The 25,014-nt window shown below is 50.3% G+C and overlaps 1 protein-coding gene across 12 annotated transcripts in view; it reads right to left on the reverse strand.

The window, feature by feature from the left end:
- Positions 1–25,014, reverse strand: part of CDK5RAP2 (CDK5 regulatory subunit associated protein 2) — a 182,026-nt gene that overhangs the window by 102,678 nt on the left and 54,334 nt on the right. For all 12 annotated transcript variants that reach the window (XM_044940528.2, XM_044940531.2, XM_044940527.2 and 9 more), the window contains 3 exons: positions 24,469–24,588; positions 21,673–21,765; positions 13,344–13,562 (listed from right to left, as the gene is read on the reverse strand). In XM_044940528.2, the coding sequence (XP_044796463.2) occupies positions 13,344–13,562; positions 21,673–21,765; positions 24,469–24,588 (432 nt within the window). The remainder of the gene's footprint in view (positions 1–13,343; positions 13,563–21,672; positions 21,766–24,468; positions 24,589–25,014) is intronic.

The following is a 25,014-nucleotide window of genomic DNA, read 5'->3' on the forward strand; positions in this document are numbered from 1 at the left end:
TTACACCGTTGCCCAGATTCGGCTCCCTGCTCATAAAACACTTATCAGACCCGTATTTGGATGTCTGGTCACACGTCTGTGTGTGTGTTCGGCCATCATTTACTGCATTCTCTAATTCTTTTTTAAATTCAGCTCCCTAGGTTAACAACTTCTTACCTGTTTTAAGTGATAAAAGCTACTAATTAATGCTGTTGCTTTCCCCCCTCAACAGGGCTGACCACACGAAAATGACCCCCCTGTTCCAGGATCCCACAAAGGACACAGAGTTTTGTCACGCTTCCAGATTGGGGGGTTCCGAGTCCACAGAAACGTGTGCATCTGAATGTTTTTTGGGTACAGCAGCCTCAGCATGTATCAGGAGCTCAAGGAAAGTCAGAACATCAATGAGCACAAACTATTTCTCTCATAAGCGTTGGTAACAGAGCTACTATTTACCAAGGCCAAGGCATTTATTACAACATCTCTAACCCATAAGACTGCCTACAGGGTAAGTATTATTAGTCCTGTGTTTACAAAGACAAACCTAGGGCTTGTGGAGGTTGAGAGATTTTCGCAGAAAATCAGGTGCTGAAATTCAAACCCAAGTCGGTTTGACTCCAAACTCTGTGCTCTTCCAACTCAACTGCGCTACTGCTGAAGCCAAAGAAAGCGGAAAACTGCCCTGTGACACGGGCCCGCCCTGGGCAGCAATCCACCCCCTGGGGCTGGCATTATAGCTTCTCAAGGACTTGGGGTGGACGGAATAACCAGCCTCAGACACGGCTGCCCCCTGCCCCCTGGTAATGAACGAGGCAGGACCAAGGATCTTGGACCTCATATGAAGAGCAGCTGGAGAAGGCTCGAAGTCAAACGACCACTGTGGGAAGGGGAAAACGTGTGCCGAGGTGGCCTTGAGGAGGAGCGGCTGCCATGGCAACAGAGAGACAGCCCACGGGCTCGCGGGCTCGGCCCCAGCGGAATTATAATCAATGTTTAGGGGAGGCATGGAGACGGCATGTCTCGCCTGAGCAAAACAATCAGAACTGAAAATTGATAAACTTGGGTGGCTTCCCCAAACCTCCTTCAATATTCCTGGGCTGTGAAGACAGGCAAACCTAGCCTTGAATCCTGGCTCTACTGCTAACTAGCTGTGAGGCCAGAGATAGAGAACATGAATCTTTGTGAGTGTTGTCTTTCCAGTAAATGGAGATATTCATATAGATTCCTAGCACCCTTAATGGAGAGGTGGGTGCCCAGCACAGAAGCAGTTGCCCAGGAAGTGATGCTGTGTCGCCTCCGCCCCTCCCCGCGCCAGCCCCTCCAGGCTGACCTCTCCTCCCAGGCTTCCTTGTGTGGGCCCAGCTGAACCGCATCCAAGGTGCAGCTCTCCCCGCTCGCCCCTGCACACACCTCCCCACCCCACAGGAAACCTGGGCCTGAAGCCCAGCACATCCTCCACACAGAGCCCCTGAGAGATGAGGAGTGCAGACTCGGTACCAGTACCACTGCCTGAGTCCTCTTACTCAAGTAGTGGCAGAAGTGGAAAAAGAAGAAGTGAGGACGTCGGGCCACCCAGCCAGGGCCAGGGCCAGCTAAGCCAGCAACAGGAAAGCCACAGGATCTGAAACCTGGGTTTTTAACTTAGGGTATAGTAACTCACCCGTGAGCAAAGCACAGCCCCATGAAGAACCTGGTCTCTGATTAACCGGAAGAGTCCCTCCTCCTTCCTGGAGGAGGCGTTAAAAAGGGGCAGGATGAAGCTGAAGCACTCAGGGCAGAAAGAGAAGAACGACCCCCCGACTCCTCCCGCAGCTCAGCCCCTGGTCCCGCAGCCCAGCACACGGCCACAGCTGTGGCCCCGTCTGCTCAGCTGCAGCCGCTAAGTGCCCTCCGGACTCTGGTTCACCCGCCAAAACACACGCCCTCCTCTGATCCTTGCATCTCTGCCCCGAACCTTCAGCAGCTCCGAGTGAACTGCTGGACGAAACTGCCCTAACAAGCAGTCACTCTGGGCTAACTTTGGGGGGGGGGCGGGGGGGGCTCCCTCCTTGCTTTATCTCACCCAACTGCTCCATCAGCCCTCCAGGCCCCCGCCTGTCTCCATCCATCCCCCCCAGGAAAGAAAATAATAAAAACCTCTCCAGTTCTGCCTGGAGACAGCACGCTTATCTGACAAGGGCCAATCCCAGGGCCACACTTTCCACAAAGCCCTCCCTGATTCCTCTGCCCCTCTGCAATCGTCCTCCCAAAATACTACCCCCCACTTTTTCCTACGAACCTTCACAGCACTTTGGAAAGTACTGGGCACCTCACATCCATCGCACCTCCTCCAATCCTCACAGCAACCGGGCTGCGAAGCAGAGGCTCTGACGATACCCACTCCACCAACCACGAAACTGCAGTTCAGAGAGCTCCAGCAATTTAACCAAAGGAGAAAAGTGGTGGAGTCCAGATTCAAAACCAGGTTTATCTGTGTCCTTTTCACTAAACAAGTGGTTTTTCAAACTGAGCTCGCAAACGAAGCCCTCGAATGAGCAGTGCCGAAGCCTGGCCGGCTGTCCGCATCATGTAACCGCATGTTCCCAGGCCTTCCTCCAGAAATTGAGTCAGTTGGCTGGAGGAAAGCACGCAAGTTCATAATGGGTTTTAATGCAGGAATCTGCAGATACATCTGTTTACCTGCTTCTAAACAAAGAGACACGGGGAAAAAATCTGAAGACCCCCTACCCTACACCAGACCACCACCCTTCACGATGAGTGGCCCCAGCAAGCCTTCATGATGCCATCAACAGAGCAGCCTCAATTTCCACCCACATGGGCCACACTCCTTGACTCGAAGATTCCTAGCACCGAGCTGAGCACTGTCTTTGCATATCAGAGGCTCTCTTACAGCAGGTGTTTTTTTTTTTTTTTTTTTAAAGTGGATTATATGAAAAATAAAATATCCCTATAATCTTAGAATCACATTAGAAATGAAAAGCCAGGCCCTCACACTTCTTCGCCAGGCAGCTAGTTTGTTTTATCACCAGCCAGGTGGAGAATGAGAAGGTTCTCATCCATCAAATTTCCATCTTATCAGGAGGCTTCACTATGAGAAAGCTTGTCAGTGGTTACCTTTAAACATACAGAGGAAACTTCACTAAAATCTTAATGAGGTATAGAAACTCAGTGATGTAAGAACTTTCAGAAAGAGCAGGAGATACTGGTGCTCCAGTCCCACTCTGCAGAGCCTCGTGGCTCCTGGGGACTGAGGCAGGAGGCGGACGAGGTGGGGAGAGAGGAGCCGCCCGGCTTCTTACCGCGACTCTCCCTGAGCAGCTCTGCCTCTGTGTTTTCTCTCCAGAAGAGTTATTTGGACAAAGAATGAGTGAAGTGAAGTCGCTCAGTCGTGTCCGACTCTTTGCGACCCCATAGACTGTAACCCAACAGGCTCCTCTGTCCATGGGATTCTCCAGGCAAGAATACTGGAATGGGTTGCCATTTCCTTCTCCAGGGGATCTTCCCGACCCAGGGATCGAACCCAGGTCTACCGCATTGCAGGCAGACGCTTTACTGTCTGAGCCTCCAGGGAAGACGAACAAAGAATTCATGTGCTCAAAAAATAAACAGAGACCACTGAAATGAGACAGTCCATGCCACAGAGACCAGTAACCATGTGAGCAGTGTGATTCTGAGCAGGGAGCTCCGTGTGGGCTTCACCAGGAAGCCAGGGGCGGACAAACGGACAAAGGCGGGGAAGTTCAAACTGAGCAGGGGTTGGGGCGCACCCCTCGAGGTGCTGGGCACCGGGCGAGGCACCCCAGCGATGCAACGGGGCACACCCGCCCTCCCTGCAGCCTGTGCCCCATGCTGGGCTTATTCACGACACCCCAGCCTCGACCCAGGCCTTCCCTCTACCGGAAACCCGTCCCCACCCCCGGCCTCAAACAGGGGCTTATCCTTCGGGTCTCAGCTCACACCCACCTCCTCTGTGAAGCCCCCGCTTCCCCTCCTCTCAGCACGATTCTGTTCTCCGTGCTCCCAAAGCACTCGGGCCAGCCCTCTAAGAGCACTCATCACGCTCGACTGTAGCTCTTGTCGGCGTTTCCATTGTATTTCTCTACTAGATTCCTTCAGAGACTGCGTCTGACTTGATTCAGTCCTGTCTCCTCAGCGCCCAGGACAGGGCCTGGCACAAAAATTATACAGGAAAAGCCAGAGATAAAGGAAAGTCTCTGTTTACACCCCAGAGAGACAATAGCAATTTCCAATGAGAAGTGATGGAAACGGCCTTCAAAGCCAGCAGCTCCACGTGAGCCACTCACACCCCAGAGTCTGTCACTGAAAAGGGTTCTGATGCCCCTCCTAGAGGAATCAATGGGTTGGAAAGGAACACACAAGCACTTTCTCCAGAGGAGAGATGACTGTTGATCAAAGAAGGAATGTACGGCTTTGTTGCCTTGACTGGTGAAAGGGCAGACCACACTTATTAGCCAGCAGGGTCTGGCAGAGAGTCTCGGGGGCCGCGCTTCGTCACCCCAAGCCCTGAGCCAGCACCTGCCACACAATTAAAAGGCAGCGAAAGACGAAGAGAAGGAACCTGAGGTGCTGAGCAGCACCCTCTGTGTGCTGGGAACACAGGAGGCATTTTCTCCTGCCTCAAATTTTATTATCCATTATTTAATTCCAAATTAGACGTCATCAACACCATTTTAGGGGAGTAAACGTAAGTTTAGAAGAATTAAGTAACTGGCTTAGAAGCTTAGAGTTAAGCACCTACTGATGCTGAGATTCCAACCTGAGTTTGCCACCATTTCCCCGTGTCCCAAAGATACCCACTAAATTGCTGCATTTCTAGCACCCAAGACCATCAACAACAAAAGAGTTACTACTGACTCATTACTGGTGATGTGCCAGGTGTTACTCTAAGTGCTCTATCTTTTCTCATAGGACCCTCACAACTAACGCCTGGTTTTCTAACAAGAGGTGGACATCACAGAGAAGGCAATGGCACCCCACTCCAGTACTCTTGCCTGGAAAATCCCATGGACGAAGGAGCCTGGTAGGCTGCAGTCCATGGGGTCGCTAAGAGTCAGACATGACTGAGTGACTTCCCTTTCACTTTTCACTTTCATGCATTGGAGAAGGAAATGGCAACCCACTCCAGTGTTCCTGCCTGGAGAATCCCAGGGACGGGGGAGCCTAGTGGGCTGCCGTCTATGGGGTCGCACAGAGTCGGACACGACTGAAGCGACTTAGCAGCAGCAGCGGCAAAGTAGCTGGTTCCCAGACCCACCACTGGCAAGCAACAGAGCCGGGGTTCAAATCCGGCCTGACTCCCAGTCTGTGCATTTTGCCTCTCTTAGGAGGAGCTGGGATTTGCAAAGACTAAACTTCTCTCACAGGTCATTTAAACTGCACATCCGACAAGGACACCGATTCAAACTCTTCACACCTGACCTTAAAAACAAAGGCTAGGGGTTGGGGGAAGAGGAGCTTTGACCCTTGGTAAAAATCACTCCAGAAAATAGTGGAGGAGAGACAAGGCTGGAACGCTGCAGTTGCAGAGTCGGGCAGGACTTAGCGACTGAACAACAGCAAGTCACGCTACCTCAGGTCTGTGGCCTCAGCCCTAACCAAGCAGCCTACAGACACCGTCTCCAAGCGCCAGCTTTGAATGACAGCTCACCAAGAGATGTCCTGGACGCTGCTGCAACCCCCCGGGTCACCCAGCCTCAAACACGTGAGGAGCCCAGACAGGCTGAGGCTGAACCGCCCCGGAATCAAACCTGCCCCTGTCAAAGCACACGGGATCAGCCAGCTGGGTGACGGATTCAGCTTTAATTAGATTTGGGGCTGTAGCCGGTAAATGCATCCCCGCAGAGCTGAGGGCCCAGGTTCTGAAGCACACAGTAGTCAGAGTAGCAGGAGACAGGTCTCATAACAGGCGAGAGCGTTAGCAGACAGTCTGGGGAACAGGCTAAACCAACGTCTAAGGACCCGGGCCCTCAGAGGGGAAGGAAGAGCCTGTGACTTGCTCCTCTCCGTCCCCTGCTCACCTGGAGCAGCACAGAGCGCCTGAACCAGAGGCAGCAAACGCAAAACCGAGACGTGCCTGTGCTGTCCTCCACTACACACACGCACACACGCGCACACACACACGCACACGCAGCAGCACCTTGAGTCTCTGGAGCCAAACAAGGCTGTCAAAGCCAGAAACGTGAGAGCAAGGATGTAAGAAACCAAGCAGCTCCTGTTAGAGCACAAAGTCCCAGCAAAGCCACTCAGTCGTGTCTGACTCTCGTGACCCCACGGACTGCAGCCCACCACGCTCCTCTGTCCATGGGATCCTCCAGGCAAGAACACTGGAGTGGGTAGCCATGCCCTTCTCCAGAGGATCTTCCCGACCCAGGGATCAGACGCTGCTCTCCCACACAGCAGTCAGATTCTTTACCATCTGAGCCACCAGGGAAGCCCCAGACCACAGAAGCTAGGACATTTTAAACATCACAGTCAGAACATCGACTTAGGAATACTGGGGGTGGGGGTCTGATTGTTTTTTGTAAAGGCCTCCTGAATTTCTTTAAAGAGTTCTGGGTCCCTCTGCTGGTGAGGAGGTATAATACAATAAAGGGGATCTATCTGTGAGACCCTCACTTTTTGACCTTGTTCTTTCTTTTTCGTGAATAGCACTCGCGAGGTAGAGGCTGAAGCTTGGATTCACGCGAGCCTACCCACAGTGCCTGCACACTGCAAATGCTCAGCAACGGTCCCCTCAACAAACCAAAGAGCAAGCTGCGCTGACGACACAGGCCGGGAGCCCGCGTGGGCAACTGCAACCACAGGCGATTAAAACAAAGCTACCGACAGTGAACGGACTCTCCGGCCAAACGCCTCGGTGTTCACGCACCATCAGACTCCGTGAATTCAGACGCCTCGGATCCAAGCTGCGTCTTCAGACAGGCGCTGTCTCCTTCCAAAATGCTTAGCAGGGGGAACAATGAGGCGGCAGGACATGGTTTTGGCACGAGCACAGGATGGTTCGATCACATCCAGGAGAGGCTGGCTCGACCCGTGCTGCTCGACAGGGGACCACTGCAAAGGCTTCGAGTGAAGGATCGTCTCAAGACAGAGCTGCAGTATAATTTCCTGCTGACTTTGTGATTCTTGTCCAAGAAACGAGAATACTGGGAAACAGCGAGACAGTCCCGGGGACTGAAAGCCTAAATACTTACAGGCTTACCCAACTTGGATGACATTGATCTGGCCCTGGGCAAAATTGCTTTTATTGAATGGGGTATTGTCGAGAGCTCTGTATACTGCTCAGAGAACTCTTTATAGAAACCCACCAGAGGCAATTCTTCCCTTAGGCCTCAGTGCCAGCAAAGGCTGTCCCTTTATCTTCATGTCTTCATCTTTACAGACACTGGAGACCTTGTAACTAAATTTCCCTTGTTACCGTCGCTGCCAGGAACGACCAGCCGGGTGTTAAGTCCCATCTCTAGCACTGTGACCACGATCACAGCGGGCCTCTCTCCTGCCTCACCTGCTTCCATTTCACTCGTCACCCTCATTTTTCTGTAACCCTAATGCACTTAATTTTATGACTGTCCATAAACCTCTGAAAATGTTTCTGAAACACAGAAACAATGACAAGTTTGAAAGCTTCAAATAACCCAGACACAAGTTGGGTGGTCTTGAAAACAGATTACTGTTGTCCACTGAAAAGCTGAAATTATCAGTCTTCCTTTTTGCCAAAAGCACAGTATTCTTAACATAAATACGGACGGTCTGGCATAGCCTCAGCATAGTATCTTAGCAAAGTCCTGAAACTAAAGAGTCCACAGTCCTGGATCCACATCACATTATTTATCCTCTTCTACATGACCATGATCAAGCCATTTAAATTCTTTTTTTAAAAATACATTTAATTTCTGAGGCTCCGGTTATCTGTAAAATGGGAATAACCTGTTCTATGCCCAATCGCAGGGCTGTGAGCGCCAAGGGAAAGACAGGCAGTCCTTTTATTAACTGCAAAGTACACCAAAGAAACCCACACCTAAGAAATCATATTTGCTTTATTTCTACCACTCCGATACCAATTTTCACTACCAAAAAGGATGTTGAAGACGGAGCTGAATGTGAACCGAGAAAAAGACCAATGTTTGGAGCGTGTTTTCGTGCTTTTTCATCGGCGTGCGACTGCGCGGCTGAGCACGCAGCTGTTTTACTGCTGGGTTAGCTTCTGCCGCACGACAAAGTGATTCAGCTGTGAAAGCAAGTGGCAGTCGCTCAGTCGTGTCTGACTCTTTGCGACCCCGTGAACTGTGGTCCATGGGATTCTCCAGCCCAGAATACTGGAGTGGGTAGAGGTCCCTTGTCCCAGGGAGCTTCCCAGCCCAGGGATCGAACCAGGTCTCCCACACTGCAGGCGGGCTCTTTACCAGCTGAGCCCCCAGGGAGACCCCTCTGTACACATATATCCCCTCTCTCTGGAGCCCCGCTCCCACCCACCCCCGCCACCCCTCTGGGTTATCACAGAGCACCGAGCTGAGCTCCCTGTGCTAGAACAGCAGGTCCCCCTGGCTGTCTACTCTGGAACATATCTTCTTACCAGTGTTTTTCAGCTCCACCTGTGGGAGGCAGGGGAGTTCAAGTACATGCTGAATACTCAAGAGTCCTGGTGGGGAAAGCTTTGAATATGCACCCGGACAGCCCAGAAGCCACACCTGAGCGGCCCGTTGCAGAGGAACAGGCTTCTTCTCTCAGGCCTCGCACCTGTTCTCATCTTCCTGTCTCGGGGCTCTCTGCAGACAATCCATTCTCCAGACGTCCACCAGACAAGGCTCTCTGAACTGCACACCTGATCCTAACAACCCTCTCCTTAAGTCCCCCTCAATGGGGGCCGCACTCCGTAGAGGTCACGTCCACTCCCCCAAACTGTGACATGGCCCTCTACAATTCAACCTCTCTCCAGGTTAAAGCACCGTCCACTACCACTCCAAACTCTTCCTCCACCAAACACCACTCTCTCACACCGGTGTACCTTCGTCTCCTGTACAAAGCCCTCCTCTTCCTTGCCTACATCATAACCTTCAACTCAAACTTCAGAACTAGTTCAAAGGTCCCTTTCCCTGGGAACCTTCTCTGACCCTGCTCCATGCTCCCATGCTTCTCTGCTCCTGTCTCCTTTTGGGAGCTGTCCCCAGGCCAAGCAGAGAGCCTGCACAAAGCGCTCAGTGTGGCTGAACGCATGAATGGACTCCTCCTTTGCCAAGCCAGACACAGAGGCCACCAAAAGGCCTGGGTTTGTTTGCTTCACTCCAAAAGCAATGGCAATAGAAGCTGCTGAGTGGGAGGCTCTAGTTAATGAAGAGCTTAGTTAACAGAACCAGCTGATAAGACACACGAGGCTGGTGGCCACGCTCTACCTCTGCATGCATCTTTGCACCATAAGGTAAAGTCAGCCCAGCACATTTTCCCAGACCCTGAACAAGCCAGTGCCCCCAAGATCGGGTACAGAACACACTGATGAGACGGACTCAGCAAATTCCCGGGATGAAGCCAGAAGTTAAGTGGAGATGCGACTGTGACGCAATACATGCAGCACAAAAAAAAACACGGCCAGACTGTCCTGTAAGAGACAAGCACGACTTAATTTAGCAAAGCAGCCGAGATGAGATGCAAGGATGCTGCGTCACAGCCATGCGCATCGGAGGTGAACACAGAGGTGCTGGAGCCCAGGGCCCGGAAAGACAGCCGCGCTCTCTCTGGGGAAGCGCTGATCCCTTCCCAGCTCGGGGTTCTGAGGGAGCCGCCAGTGAGCACGGGCTCACACCTGCACGCACTTCTGACGAAGAACGAGCCTGTGACCCGGGCTGAGCCTCTCGCCAGCTCAGCCCTCGGGCCTCCTGACCAGGGCTGAGTGCGCGAGTCCTCCTTCCTCTCTTGCAATGAACTGAGCAGTGGCCGTTCCAGCAGGCCTGGCAGTGGTGGGTCCACCACCCGGAGCTGGAGTCGAGTGGACGCCAGAAACAGAAGGCAGCTCTTAAGACACAGGCTCGGTCCTGGCAGAGTTCCTGCCAGCCCTGTCCTTCCAGGTGTTCAGTTATCCAAAGTAATACACTCCTTTTTCTGCCTAAGTTTCCTAAGGAATGGAATTTCTAGCCCTGCAAAAATAGAAAACCTCCCACCCAGAGTAGACTTTGATCCAATCCCTCCCTCTCCCCGTCATATGCCCCTTCCACTTCCTGCCAAGCATTCCCTGCCTCCTTATGAAGATGTATGCATATTATTTAGAAATCTTCTTATCAACTGCAGTCCAAAATTCCTTTAGGAAGCATCAGGGTTTTCATGAATAAGTGAATTATGGAACCAACAAGGTCTAACAATACAAGGATAGGTGAATAAATTACAGCGTTCCACCGTGATATAAAGTTATACAGCCATTTCAAATGTTTACCAAGAGTAAGTTATAAGGTAAAGAAACAATTATGTATTTTATAGGTTTGTGTGTGTGTGTGCGCACTCACGTACACATGCATGCCTATGTAGCCCCCAAATCCAATTTCTACTGAATAAACATTTTTATAATGATAGTGAGAAACAGAAGGGATAAACTAACTAAGGGGGAAAGAATTATCTGACAGTGAAGGATCTAAGAATTGATGATGGAAACTGACCTCTACAGAAGGACCCTTTCTGGCCAGTTTTTTCTTCACTCATCTATAAAGCCACACGACTCAAATCTCACACTGCTCACTCAACCTGAGTGTCATCTCCTCTGAGAGCACGGGTCCCCAACCCCTTCAATCTGATGTCAGATGACCTGAGGCAGACCTGATGTTACAATAATAAAAATAAAGTCCACGATAAATGTAGTGAGCTTGACTCATCCCCAAACTATCCTCCCTACCCCTGGTCCACGGAAGAACTGTCTTCCAGGAAAATTGGTCCCTGGTGCCAAAAAGTTTGGGGACCGCTGTCCTAGGAAGTTTTCCTGACTGCTCTCTCCCACAAGGATCTTCTGCGCTGAATACATAAGCTGCATGAATTAGCGCTGGGCCTCCACTGCTTCGCATTTTGCCATGTATAACATTTTCATCTCCCTTAAGAAAAAATTAAAACATTCAGAGGTCATGCCACATATTTCCATCAGCATCTAGCCCAGATACATTTGCTGCTCAATAACACTGCATAGATATGAGAAAAAGGTTTTTTAATAACATGCAATAAACTGGTAGACTCCAATACTGCCGGTGAAGCATAAATTAATCCGGCCCTTTGAACAAATAACTTGGCAGCATGATTAACTAGTGTCAGATATTTGTATCATCTGGCCCAGTGATCTCACTCCTCAGATCCTTGGCATTTCAAGAAAACAATGCCCTACAGCCCAAAGACATGCACTGCAGTATTACTGAAACAGGCAAACTGTCCAAGAGAGCAGGAAATTATCAAGTAAATCATGTGAAATCTACTTCATGAAGTGTATGCACCCTTCAGCAGGATTGCTCTGGAGCCTAAACAACACGCTGAAATGGCCATGAGAGAGAAAGGCACAGGGGAGACGCTCACGGTGAAGCAGGCGACCAAACAACACGCAGTCTGAGTCAGCCAGGCCCCCATGCAGCAGGGCTGAAGGGTGATACTTCAGGAGGGTTGTGAAATTTTTTATTTTCCTAAGTTTCCACTCCCTGGTGGCTCAGACAGTAAAGCGTCTGCCTGCAATGCGGGAGACCAGGGTTCAATCCCTGGGTCGGGAAGATCCGCTGGAGAAGGAAATGGCAATCCACTCCAGCACTCTTGCCTGGAAAATCCCATGGACGGAGGAGCCTGATAGGCTGCAGTCCATGGGGCCGCAAAGAGTCGGACATGACTGAGCGACTTCACTTTCACGTTTCCATCACTGCTCTCTTGCCCTCTCCTGGGATTTCTGTTAAAATAGACAAGGCTGGTATTTCACTCCCCTTGTTGGTGTCAGCATTAGGACTTCAAACTATGGATCCTGACATCCCATCCCGGCTAAGGGCAGCCACCAGAGGACCCTGGAACCTGTGGGCTCTCCCTGGAGCCCTCCCATGACTCGACCTTCCCAGGCCCCCATGCAGGGAACTCACTGAACCTAAGTGTCAGTGATCAGTCTGCCTCAGACCCCATCCTACCCGACCGCACCAAGGCTTTGTAACTGGATGTGACTCTCGGGATGCTGAATGTGAAATATGACGTGTGCGTGCTCAGTCGTGTGCGACTCTGCGACCACATGGACTGTCCCTTGCTAGGCATCTCTGTCCGTGCAATTTTCCCAGCAATACTGGAGTGGGTTGCCATGTCCTGCTCCAAGGATGCTGAATACTGAAGTTTAGATGTAATAGAAATCACAATAGAAAACACATGTGTTTGCCTCAACAGGCTGTCAGTTACGATGGCCAAAGACAAGGTCCAGCCCAAATTTCCATCAACAGTAAATGGATAAGTAACCATAAACTCACATACTAAAGCAGTACACAGCAGTGAAAATAAACAAAACACGGCTATATAACACCAGGTGAGTACATCTCTCAAAAAAATAAATACAATAGAAACTGTAAGAGATAATTTTTGTCTACCAAATTCAGAGAGAATTTTTTAAAATACTAACACTCAATGCTAAATAGAGCAGTCTTTTAAAAAGATCACTCTCCTCTAGGGAGCATGGTATAATCTTTCTGGAGAACAATTTGAATCTATAAAATAGCATTAAAAACATGCATAGTCTTTGACCGAGTAATTACACCTCTATCAGTAAATAATCAGTTGATAAGTATTTATGTACAATGATGTTTCTTACAGGACTTGTTACAAAATGAAAAACTATACATCCTACAGTAAGGACTAGTTAAATAAGCGCATTCAAGCGATGAACTACTGTGTTCACATATTTTAAAAAAAAAAAAGTTTCTCAAGAAAACTCTTAATGGCCACACACCAAAATAAAAGAATAAAAAGCAAAACAGAATACAAAAATGCATTTTCAGGGACTTTCCTGGTGATCCCGCGGTTAGGACTCTGTGCTTCCCATGTAGGGGGCACGTGCTCAATCCCTGGTCAGAGAACTAACTTTTTTTGCCGCATGGCCAAAAAACTTTAAAAATGCATTTTCAGCTCGATACTAATAACGTGCACGTGCGTGTCCGTGTCTGTGAGAGACAGAGATAAAAGGACTAGAACGTCAAACAGTTAAGACCAGTCATTTCTAGGTGATGAGAAGACAAGTGAAATATTTTCTATTTTGGGTGTTTTTCTACGTTTTCAGCGATGAATATCTATCTCCCTAAAACCAAGACCAGCCACATAGCCTCCAGGCTTGCTGCCCCCTATTCCAGAGGGCCAGCGGCAGTACTCACGTGGATGGTGTGGTCTCCCTTGCTCCTCTCTTGGCGGGCTGTCTCCAGCGCCTTCTCCAGCCTCTCCCGTTCCTGCTGCAGGTTGCTCAGCTCCTGGGTGACCTTCTTAATGCTCCTTCGCAGTCTGTGGTTCTCTGTGCTCTTGCTGAGGTTTTCTGAGTGCAGCTCAGCCAAAAGGGTTGCCTTTTCTAACAGAGCGGCCTCGTAATCTTCAGACCCCTAGAAGAAGAGGAGAGGAGGGGAGCTGGGTTGATTATCACAGCTCAGTGAACAAACCAAGAAACAGGTGCTCCTCGGTCACCCTCAGGCTGGGGGGTGGGGGGTGGGGGGCATGGAAACAAACATAAACAACATTCAGGACCCAAAGAAAAATTATATGAATGTTTTTAAATAACACAGGGCATCCTTTATGATCTGATGTTGGTATTAAGGGGGGGAAGACTACAGTTATTGTGTAAAAGAACTTTTTTTTTTAAGATGATAAAGAAAAGCACAAATGTTCATAACTCTCAAGTGGGATGTGAACACATGATTTTTTTCTTTACTTCTCTGTATTTTCAAATATAGGGTTACCGAGCATGTTATTTCTATAATAGCTTTAAAAATTGTTATTTTTAAAAGAAGATAAAGAATTTTATTTAAAAGGCAGAGATGGAGTCAAGTACAAGCAATGCTCATCTCTGTTAGGATGGCTCCAATCCAGAGTCATCCAGAGAAAAGGGAATGGGAGGCTTTAGCTTCAGCAGAGTCAGATGGCTATACGCATCAAGAACAGGTTTATCTCATTAATGCAGTTCAGCAGAGAAAATACATATGTGACTATCAAGCATACGAAAAAATGTCGTAACTCACCAATAATCAAAAAGAGCAAATTAAAAACGACCTTTCATATAACAAGGGAGATTGTTTTAATGAGACTACCCAGTGCTGGCGAGCTCACTGTGAAACGATACGATCAACGTTCACCTCTCCAGACTGGCCAAGCGTCCAGAAGCCGAGGATGCACTGACAGGACTGTACACGGACAGGACTCCCTGAGGACAGGTCCCCGACACCACGCGCGAGCACACCGTGCAAAGAGGCTCACAACCAGCCCCGCAATTCCATTCCTAGGATTCAATCTCAGGAGGAGAATTCAAAATATACTGGGGGGGGAAGCTTTATATACAGTCATTCATCACAGAATTACACAGAATAAAAAATAAGAAACAACCTAAGTGTGCAAAATATGAAAATGAATAAAATATGACAAAGCCACACAATAAAACCTTAAAACCATTATTTACAAAGAGCTGATAACATGTGAAGCAACAGTTAGAACTGGACATGGAACTGGTAGATACACTGGTTCCAAACTGGGAAAGGAATACATCAAGACTGGATATTGTCACCCTGCTTATTTAACTTATATGCAGAGTACATCATGAGAAACGCTGGGTTGGATGAAGCACAAGCTGGAATCAAGATTGGCGGGAGAAATATCAATAACCTCAGATATGCAGATGACACCACCCTTACGGCAGAAAGTGAAGAGGAACTAATGAGTCTCCTGATGAAAGTGAAAAAGGAGAGTGAAAAAGCTGCCTTAAAACTCAACATTCAAAAAACAAAGATCATGGCATCAGTCACATCAATCCATGGCAAACAGATGGAGAAACAGTGGAAACAGTAACAGACTTTATTTTCTTGGGCTCCAAAATCACTGCAGGTGGTGACTGTAGCCATGAAACTAAACGACACTTACTCCTTGAAAGAAAAGCTATGACCAACCTAGACAGCATATTAAAAAGCAGAGACATTACTTTGCCGACAATGGTCTGTCTAGTCAAAGCTGTTGTTTTTCCAGTAGTCATGTATGGATGTGAGAGTTGGACTATAAAGAAAGCTGAGTGCTGAAGAATTGATGCTTTTGAACTGTGGTGTTGGAGAAGGCTCTTGAGGGTCCCTTGGACTGCAAGGAGATCCAACCAGTCTGTCCTAAAGGCAATCAGTCCTGAATATTCACTGAAAGGACTGATGCTGAAGCTGAAACACCAATCCTTTGGCCACCTGATGCCAAGAACTGACTCATTTGAAAAGACCCTGATTCTGGGAAAGATTGAAGGCAGGAGGAAAAGGGGATGACAGAAGATGACATGGTTGGATGGCATCACCGACTTGACAGACATGAGTCTGAGTAGGCTCCGGGAGCTGGTGATGGACAGGGAGGCCTGGCGTGCTGCAGTCCATGGGGTTGCAAAGAGTCAGACACGACTGAGCAACTGAACTGATAATATATGAATATTTCTAAGTCATGATGTTATATAAAAAAAGACAACCCCAAAATCAAACTGCAAACGAGCTAAAAAATAAAAGCTATGCCAGAAGAAAACCAAGGAGGAGAATCATTAAAGTATTAATAGTGGTTGGGTGATTACGTGATTTCCCTTTTTTTCCTTCTTTCTAATCTTTGGGAATAAAATTATATACTACTTGTAATGGAAGAAAATAAACTTCTTTCTAAAATGTGTCTTTTGAATTAGACTGAGGACAAGATTAAAAATTTTAGAGCAAGGGACACTTGAGCTGTCAAGGTCTCAACACTGTAGCACAGAGGTATGAGCCCCAGCCTCTGGGCCTTCCCAAGAAACCCAGCTCCGCCTCCGTCCACAGAAAAGCCCAGCTGTTCACAGAGGTGGCCTGCAGCCACTCACTCTGGAGGTGCAGGGGCTCTGCTGTTCGTGGGCCCCTGCAGCCAAGCCGCCTGGTCCCACGTTTCCCCAACTATTCTCGAGGACGCGGCGCCACAGACGGAGGGAGAGCGCCAGTCAGACTCCAGCGTGGGCTTCAGAGGCTTTTGTTTTCCGTTTCCTTTAAAACTGAAATAAATGAGAGAAATGCGAAAACCTAGACCACATTCCACCTCACCCCAAAAAGGAACTGGGGCAATGCTTATCTAAATAAACTCAAAAAAGAAGATAAACAATGATTTGGGGAAATGCTCACCTTGAACAATTTTCACAGTTACCTTTTATTAAGTAAGCACTGGTAATACATGAATATCTAAACCAGGCGCTTTTACAAGTATTGTATCTCTGTCTCTCATACCAACGCTGGAGAAGGCAATGGCACCCCACTCCAGTACTCTTGCCTGGAAAATCCCATGGATGGAGGAGCCTGGTGGGCTACAGTCCATGGGGTCAGGAAGAGTAGGACACAACTGAGCGACTTTACTTCCACTTTTCACTTTCATGCATTGGAGAAGGAAATGGCAACCCACTCCAGTGTTCTTGCCTGGAGAATCCCAGGGACGGGGGAGCCTGGTGGGCTGCCATCTATGGGGTCTCACAGAGTCGGACACGACTGAAGCGACTTAGCAGCAGCAGCACACCAACCCTACAAAATACACGTTATCATCCCTCTTTAAGTCACTAAGGCTCAGACTGTTAAATGACTGGCCTGTCTTCAGACCATAAGGGATTAAACCTGGGATTCAAATGACTCCAGGGCCTTTGCTCTTTCCAGGGCATTTTCCACCTCACCCATTCCAGGGAAGTTTCCAATTAACACCAATAAACTACAAAAAATTGAAACAAGAAGACTGAATTCAATGGGGGAAGGCTAGAGACAAGAATACCAGTTCAGAGTTTGTTAAATATAGCGCAGCAATGGTTCTTATTTAAATAATAGATATTAATAAAGTGATCAAAGTCCTGTGGGAAAACCATGTAAATAACAACACAAAGCCTCTTTAAAAAATCTAAGTTCAAAGAAATCAAATTCATACAACCAATTCACTCCATGAAAATACTTCCCATGCTAATTTCCTCTTAGATGGCCCTGTGGAAAGCTTCCCTGGAGAGGTTGCTTTTTGTCTTTGTTTTCTTAACGTCCTCCTGCAGGACAGCCTGACTTCTGGATTCCATTTCATCACTCAAGCGCCTAATGAGCAGGTGGCAACATCGGGCCCAGTGAGACATGGCCAGAAACTACAGCCCAAATGATATCACACGAATTGTTCTCCACAGTGTAAAAATGATGAGTTCGCTAAAAAGAGCAGAAGGCTCAGAGTTCCAAGGCCAGTTCTGACTGTGTGACCAGGGAGAAGTTAATTTCTGTAAAGTTCGTTATCTTACCTGTGAGACTGATCACTATTTCACAGGATTGTTGTAAAGGTAAAAGATGATAACATACAGTCTTGTTTCAGCTGGGGCAGGATAAATAAATCCAGGCCCCCTCTGCCGTCACTTACTCTACTATCTTTCAATCAACAGATAATATGGAGACTTCCCTCAAGCTAAAAGCTACGTGTATGTCATTAACAGAATCTGAAAACAGACCAAAATAAACACTACTATATTTTTACGCCAGAACTACATCACCCAACTTAAGAATGAGTTAACGTTTACTGAGTCACTACCTGGGCCCAGATACACATTCTATTTAACCCTGATAAGGATTAGGGGACGTAAGTGTGACTATCTGGATTTTATGATGTGTAGGCAGACTGCAGAGTGCAAATACCTTCACCAAGATGAGACCAGCTGGCGAGGCAGAGTCAGACGCAAGTCCATGTCCCACCCCAGGTTCTTCCCAATGAAAATAATATGATACATACAATGTACTATATGCAGCTGTTTAAAAAGACTGTATAAAAAGCACACACACACACACGCACCCACTCACAAACGAGTGATGTCAAACTGCTGAAATCTGAGTGAGGTCAGCAGACAGCACCAATATTCTGGTCATGACACAGTCCTGCGGTCACACAAGACGCTTGCTGCAGGGGAACTAGGTAAAGAGCAGGCAGAAATTTACTGCATGTGAATCTACAATTATCTCAAAATATTGGTTTTTTTTAAAGATTGGCTAGATCTAAAAAAAAAAATCAGGATTCGTTGATCTATATATACTGCTATGGCAAGAATGTTAAATGAAAACAAGATTATAGAACAAAATACATGATAATGCTATTTAATTTTTCAAAGATGATACATATATATATATATATGCGCTTTGAAAGAGTTAAGGTGTTAACAGTGAATATCTTCAGATGTGAGTTTACTGGTGACTTTTATCAACCTCTTTCCACCATTTTAAATATTTTATGAATTTCTTGTGATGTGCAATATTACTTTTATAAAGCCATGCAGGGGGTGGAGGAGACATAACACTGCTTCCAATCTGAAGATACGCTGTTCACACGGCTTCAGAGGCGGCACAGCCAGGCTGCGCCGCAGCCCTCAGTCACCCTGTGATTAGGACTCTCGTCCCTGCACTGTGGCCAGAACCCAGAGCCTGAACACCGCTACCCGCCACGCCACGGCCAGGCTCAACGCCAGCCTTGTGAGCTCTGGCTCTGACGCTACCGTTAGTTCAAATCATGTAACATCCCCAAAGGTCCCCAAATGTCAAAGACAATGCATTTTCAAGGGTCTGTGCAATATTCACATTGTATACACCTTGTAATTAATGAGCCAATACAGGGGTCTGGTATGCGTTTATTCACACATATGATCAGAATGGAAAGAGCACAGATTTGGAAGTCAGACTCGAGTTGAAGTACTAGCAACCTGTCAAACAGGGGAACACTCTACCTTAATGGCTAAGGATTAAACGAATGCTCTCTGAACAGCCAACAAGCCAGGCAGAACCTGAGGCGTTTCAACAGTGTCTGCTCTTCACACTTCTCAAGATGAGAAACCTGGCTGACACCAAACTACAAGACCTCAAAAATCACTCTGACAGTCCTTAGGACTGAGGGTTATGAAACTAACAACTACGCGTAAAAAGTCAGGGTAACATTTAAATGGATAAGACTTTTCTACCCATCGAGGGCCAATAGCAAGTAAAATATCACAGCTCTCATAAGGATATCTGGTCTTTGCTTATCAATTGCCAACATATATTTTTTTTCCCTAAGGAATGGGTAATATGGATGGTTTTCCTGAGAATTCAGCTTTTAAGGCCTGTTAATTTCTAAGCAAGTAAAAAAAAACGAAAAACTCAGTGCAAAGTATAATCTTGGCTCCATTTCATCAACCGCCACCAAAATAGTTGGGAAGGCAAGGCTGAAAGTCCCAAAACAGAAATGTATCTCTCCTTGCAATACACCAGGATTGAAACCAAATTACTTCAGTTACTCTTACTGTGAACCAAGGCTCTGAAAAGATAAGGCATGGGATATGAATCTTAGGGACCAAGCAGTCTTAAATTAGATTTAACTCCTAACTTCTACTTTATAACTAAAAACAACGTAAGCGGGAGACGTGGGAGGGGAGAGTTTTAAGGTGGTATGGGCTTCATCAGATGATGGACCTTTATCGATTAACCAGTTATTAGTAACAGGTAAACACTGTATAACATGGAAAGAAAATGCTAATTCCAAATACAGAAGCGTAATTAACAAGAGAGACGGGCGACCAGGGGAAGACCAGCACGAGTCCTTGCAGGCCCATGTTGGAGAGAAAAAAGAGGACAGGCAGGTCAACTAACCAAGGCTTGGAACAGATATCTGCCCAGGAGCAGGAAGCCCAGAACAGCCAGGCTCAGAGGGGAGGTAGGGAGGGACAGGGAAGAGCACAGGCTGGGGCGTGAGACCGACTCTGGGGTCACATCATAGCTCCTTCCACTACGGTGACCCTGAGCAAGCTACTTGATCCTCTAAACCTGGATGTCCTCAGCAGAGAACAGGGATAGGAACGGTGCCCCCCTCAGGGGGCTGCTGGGCAGACTCACTGAGCTGATCCACATGGCGCAGTGCTTGGCACATAGAGCATGTTCAACAGAGGCCAGCTGTTAGGATCAGCAAGTACTGCATGTAAGTCCTGGCCCTCGCAAGGCTGTGTGACAGTGAATCAGCTGCGTACCCTTGCTGAAACTTCAAAAACCCCTCAAATACAAGCGGGGTGGGGGGTGAAAACTGGCTTCCCCACCGGGTTGTGAAGGTTAGATGAGATAATCCACACATCTCACAGTCTACTCCAACTCCCAAGCTAGGGCACTAGGCCCTAAGCCCGGCGCTCAGCCCTAAGCCGGCACTCGGCCCTGAGCCCGGCACTCGGCCCTGAGCCCGGCACTCGGCCCTGAGCCCGGCACCCGGCCCTGAGCCCGGCGCTCGGCCCTGAGCCCGGCACCCGGCCCTGAGACTCGGCCCTGAGCCGGGCACCCAGCCCTGAGCCCGGCACTCGGCCCTGAGCCCGGCACCTGGCCCTGAGACTCGGCCCTGAGCCCGGCGCCCGGCCCTGAGCCCGCACGCCGGCCCTGAGCCCGCCGCCCGGCCCTGAGCCCGCCGCCCGGCCCTGAGCCCACGCTCAGCCCTGAGCCCGGCCCTGAGCCTGCACCCGGCCCTGAGCCCGGCACCCGGCCCTGAGCCCGCGCTCAGCCCTGAGCCCGGCACCTGGCCCTGAGACTCGGCCCTGAGCCGGCACTCGGCCCTGAGCCCGGCCCTGAGCCCGGCCCTGAGCCTGCACTCGGCCCTGAGCCCGCCGCCCGGCCCTGAGCCTGCACTCGGCCCTGAGCCCGGCCCTGAGCCCGCCGCCCGGCCCTGAGCCGGCACTCGGCCCTGAGCCCGGCCCTGAGCCCGCCGCCCGGCCCTGAGCCTGCACTCGGCCCTGAGCCCGCCGCCCGGCCCTGAGCCTGCACTCGGCCCTGAGCCCGCCGCCCGGCCCTGAGCCCGCTGCCCGGCCCTGAGCCCGGCCCTGAGCCCGGCACCCGGCCCTGAGCCCGCCGCCCGGCCCTGAGCCGGCACTCGGCCCTGAGCCCGGCCCTGAGCCCGGCGCCCGGCCCTGAGCCCACCGCCAGGCCCTGAGCCCGGCCCTCGGCCCTGAGCCCGGCGCCCGGCCCTGAGCCCGGCCCTCGGCCCTGAGCCCGGCCCGCGGCCCTGAGCCCGGCACCCGACCCTGAGCCCGCCGCTCGGCCCTGAGCCCGGCCCTGAGCCCGCTGCCCGGCCCTGAGCCCGGAACCCGGCCCTGAGCCCGCTGCCCGGCCCTGAGCCCGGAACCCGGCCCTGAGCCCGGCACCCGACCCTGAGCCCACCGCCCGGCCCTGAGCCCGCCGCCCGGCCCTGAGCCCGGCCCTGAGCCCGGCCCTGAGCCCGCCGCCCGGCCCTGAGCCCGGCCCTGAGCCCGCCGCTCGCACCGCTGGCCGCAGCTGTCACCGTTCATGTCAGACTGACGAGGGGGCTGGCGAGCGGCCCACAGCTGCGGGAGAAGCTCCTCTAATCGGCTGAGCCAACTCTGTTCTCACGACCTCTCGGAGCTCCCTGGGCTCCTTCTAGCGGCACGGTCCTGACCTCGCAGGGGTAAGGCTCACAGGGAGGACCACTTCAAACAAAGCCAACACTTACCTGGAATTTCTGGGTCTGTGCTTTCTGGGGGGCTTCTTTGGCTTTAGCAAAGGCAGCACTGAGCTCTTCGATTTCAGAGTTAAGTTCTTCAACCTGGGTAAAAATAAAGAAGAGTAGCCAAGTGTGCAACTGGGGTCTCCTCTCTGTGCATGGCCCAGACACCACTCCCGCTGAACTGGGAGCCCTTATCACCGAGGGCTCTGTAGTCAGAACAGTGGGACTTCTCGTGCGACTGGCCACTAGCTGGACGACGTTAGGACAGGCACTTCACCTCTCTGAGACTTCACCCCCTCAACGGCAACACGAGGATGCCACACTCACCCCACCGAAGCACTGTTAGGCTTGAACCATGTGATGTGTACAGGTGCTAACGTAATGTCCCGCTCACGCTGAGGGTTACTATTGGGTTAGCCAAAATGTTCCTTCGGGTTTTCTAACCATCCTACAGAAAACCCAAACGAACTTTTCAGCCAACCCGATAGCACTGTTCACAGAGATGACCCACCACACCACCCAGCCTGGCTCCTCCCAGAACTCCACCGCCTCCAGTGACCTTCTCCTACGGCCCAGACTCAGCCACGAACTCCCCAGCCGGCCCCTGGCCTCTGCGAGAAGGCACCTGCTCCACCACCCGGGGCCCTGCACAGCGGCGAGCTCTGCCTTCAGCTGGGTCCCACGCTCCCAACACGCAACACGGACACGGACTGCAATTATGAGCCAAGCCTCCGCTGCGGCTGCCACCAGTGGTTACTCACACTCCTGCCTCCTTGGCTGCCCCAACCCCGGATTCCTGGTTATTAGCATCCTGCCCCTGCGGCCACCTTCCTCTGCTTATTTGTGGAACTGTCAACCCCTGCAGCCCAAGGCTCCGCCTTCTTGCCCACCCTATGCTCTCCTTGGGTAAGGAGACCAGCTCTCAGAATTTCACTCACACGTGTAGAAGACTGACTCCCAGATCCACACCTTCAGGCCCGGGCCTTCTCCAAGTTTGGGACTGGCATGTCGACTGCCTCCTGGACTTCTCACCTGAACAGTCCAGGGGCTCCTCCGAGTTGGTACCTTGTAAACGGTATTCTTGCCTAGGAAATCCCATGGACACAGGAGCCTGGCGGGCTACAGTCCACGGGGTCGCAAAGAGGCAGACACGACCTAATGACTGCAGCACCACAGATAGGCTCACCACCCCCAGGGCCGCCCCGCCTCTCCGTGGCCCTCCGCGACCCGCGCTTGTAAAGGGGCTGGTGGGAGCCCCACAGCCCCGGGCGTGCGGCCAGAAGCCGCCCCGCGCTGCTCCTCCTCTCAAGTCCTGCATCTGATCACCAAATCCCCCAGATTCATTTCTCATTTTTCATTATTTCCAATTTGACTTCCTGAATAAGCCCCAGCCCTCCCCTCCTACTTGCTGTGATCACTGCTGACTCGGGCTGTCTGAATAGGGGGGCTGGGGGCTCACCTCAGCACTGGCCTCCCTGCCTCCATCCTCTCCCTCCCGCCATCCCATCTGGATACAGTCTCATCCCTCGGAAGGTGAGTACAATCACACCCCTCCTGGTCCAGAGCCTGCTACCCAAGCAGCTAAACTCACTTCCACCACCGCTGCCATACGCAGCCTCGCTGGCTCCTTCTCTTGCCTCACTTAAGCTCTGTACGTGACGCTCTGACAGGCTTCAACTGTTTTGCTTCTGCAAACACACAAGGAGCTCTTTCCTAACTGAATGCTCCGGCCAGCATTCTCTTCCCTGCATAAGGCGGCTCCACGTCTCCACCTGCCCCCCAGCTAACTCTTGGTCCCCCTCTAAGATTCAGCCCGGACACCTGCTCCCAGAGGAAGCGCTCCACCGAGCTGCTCAGAAGCTCCAGAAGTCACTGAGGGTGAGCGCGGTGGTGCTCCCACATCCACTCTAAGCGGGACCAGGCCCCCTTCCCTCCACGTCACAGCCGCCTGCGCGCCCCTCAGTCACAACCCCTCATGCTGCCTTTTGTCTCCACTAGACTTTGTCTCCACTATCTGTGCCCAGCAGTGACTGAGACATAAGAGATCACGATCCTCACAACAGGAAGAACACAGGCACCACCTTGGATCCCCAGGGCAGCGAGCCAGGCAGCGAAAGTCAAGGGAGACTTCCAGCTGGTGTGACTGGGGATACGGTGGTGCCACGGACGCAGACAAAAGCAAGAGAAAACGCAGCATCACGGTGGGTGAGCGGCGGCGAGGGAGGGGCTGAGTCTGATTAGAAAGGACCACGGCGGAGGAGCCTGTGAACCATCCAGGTGAGGCGTCACAGCCACGGCCTTGTCTCCCAAAACACCGTTATCTCAATTTTCTATTGTCTTTCAGAGGATTGGACCTACTCTCCAACATGGTAGCCACTAGCCACTTGGGCTCTTGGAGACTTGAAATGTGGTCTGTCTGACTTGAGATGTGCTAAGCCTATTCGGACTTCAAAGACAAAAGTCGGAGTTTAAAAATGGTAACTACCTCATTATTATTTTTGTTTTCTGGCTTACATGGTCAAAGGATAACGTTCGAACTTCACTTGTTTCTTTTTACTACTTTTAATGTGGCTACTAGAAAATTTTAAATTGCATCTGTAACTCACATTATATTCATACTGGACACCCCTGGATTAGCCTCTACAGAAGAACTTCTAACGGACAATACAACCCTTCCCCTACTTTCCACACTCATCTCAGCTCTCTTATAAACTTTTTACCTAAAGCTAAAAATTTAGGGTAAGACAGGCCAGTCACAGAAGCTAACAAAGAAAAATCTCACTTCGGGTGTATCCGACATACCTCTTTTTCCTTCGCCTTTAATGCCATGGTTAGACCCTGAATGGCTTTATCCCTCTTTAAACTATTTTTCTTTTCCGTAGCGATTTCTCTTTCCTTCTCCCTCAGGTCCTCCCGAAGTGCCTAAATTAGATTAGAAACAGACTCACTAAGTTGACGTGTTCTAACCAAAACGCACTGTAAATACATCTCTAAGAGCAACTCAAACGCAGCTGCTCCGTCTTCCTCCTGTCAACCTGTGATTAATGTTTCCAAGCAGCGCTGAGCGTCGCGGCATCAGCTCCCAGTTACCGCGTTGCCGCTCACGGCGACGGGGATGGGTGGAGAAAGGGGATCAAATCAGTTAGGATGGTGACAGCTAGTCCCATGGGAAGGACTCCAGTGTCTTCTGGAGCCTGAATTCAGTCACAGCAGAGCCTCGGAAACCGTACCGGGTTATTTGGGGGAAATAACAGATCATTAATTTCACTCCTTAATGCCTCAAAAGCTAGCAGAGAATTTAGTTTGATGGAGACTGAATATATGCATTTAGAGTCTGAGTTCATTTCT

This window comes from Bubalus bubalis, chromosome 3, assembly GCF_019923935.1.
Source record: "Bubalus bubalis isolate 160015118507 breed Murrah chromosome 3, NDDB_SH_1, whole genome shotgun sequence".
Taxonomy (NCBI): Eukaryota; Metazoa; Chordata; class Mammalia; order Artiodactyla; family Bovidae; genus Bubalus; species Bubalus bubalis.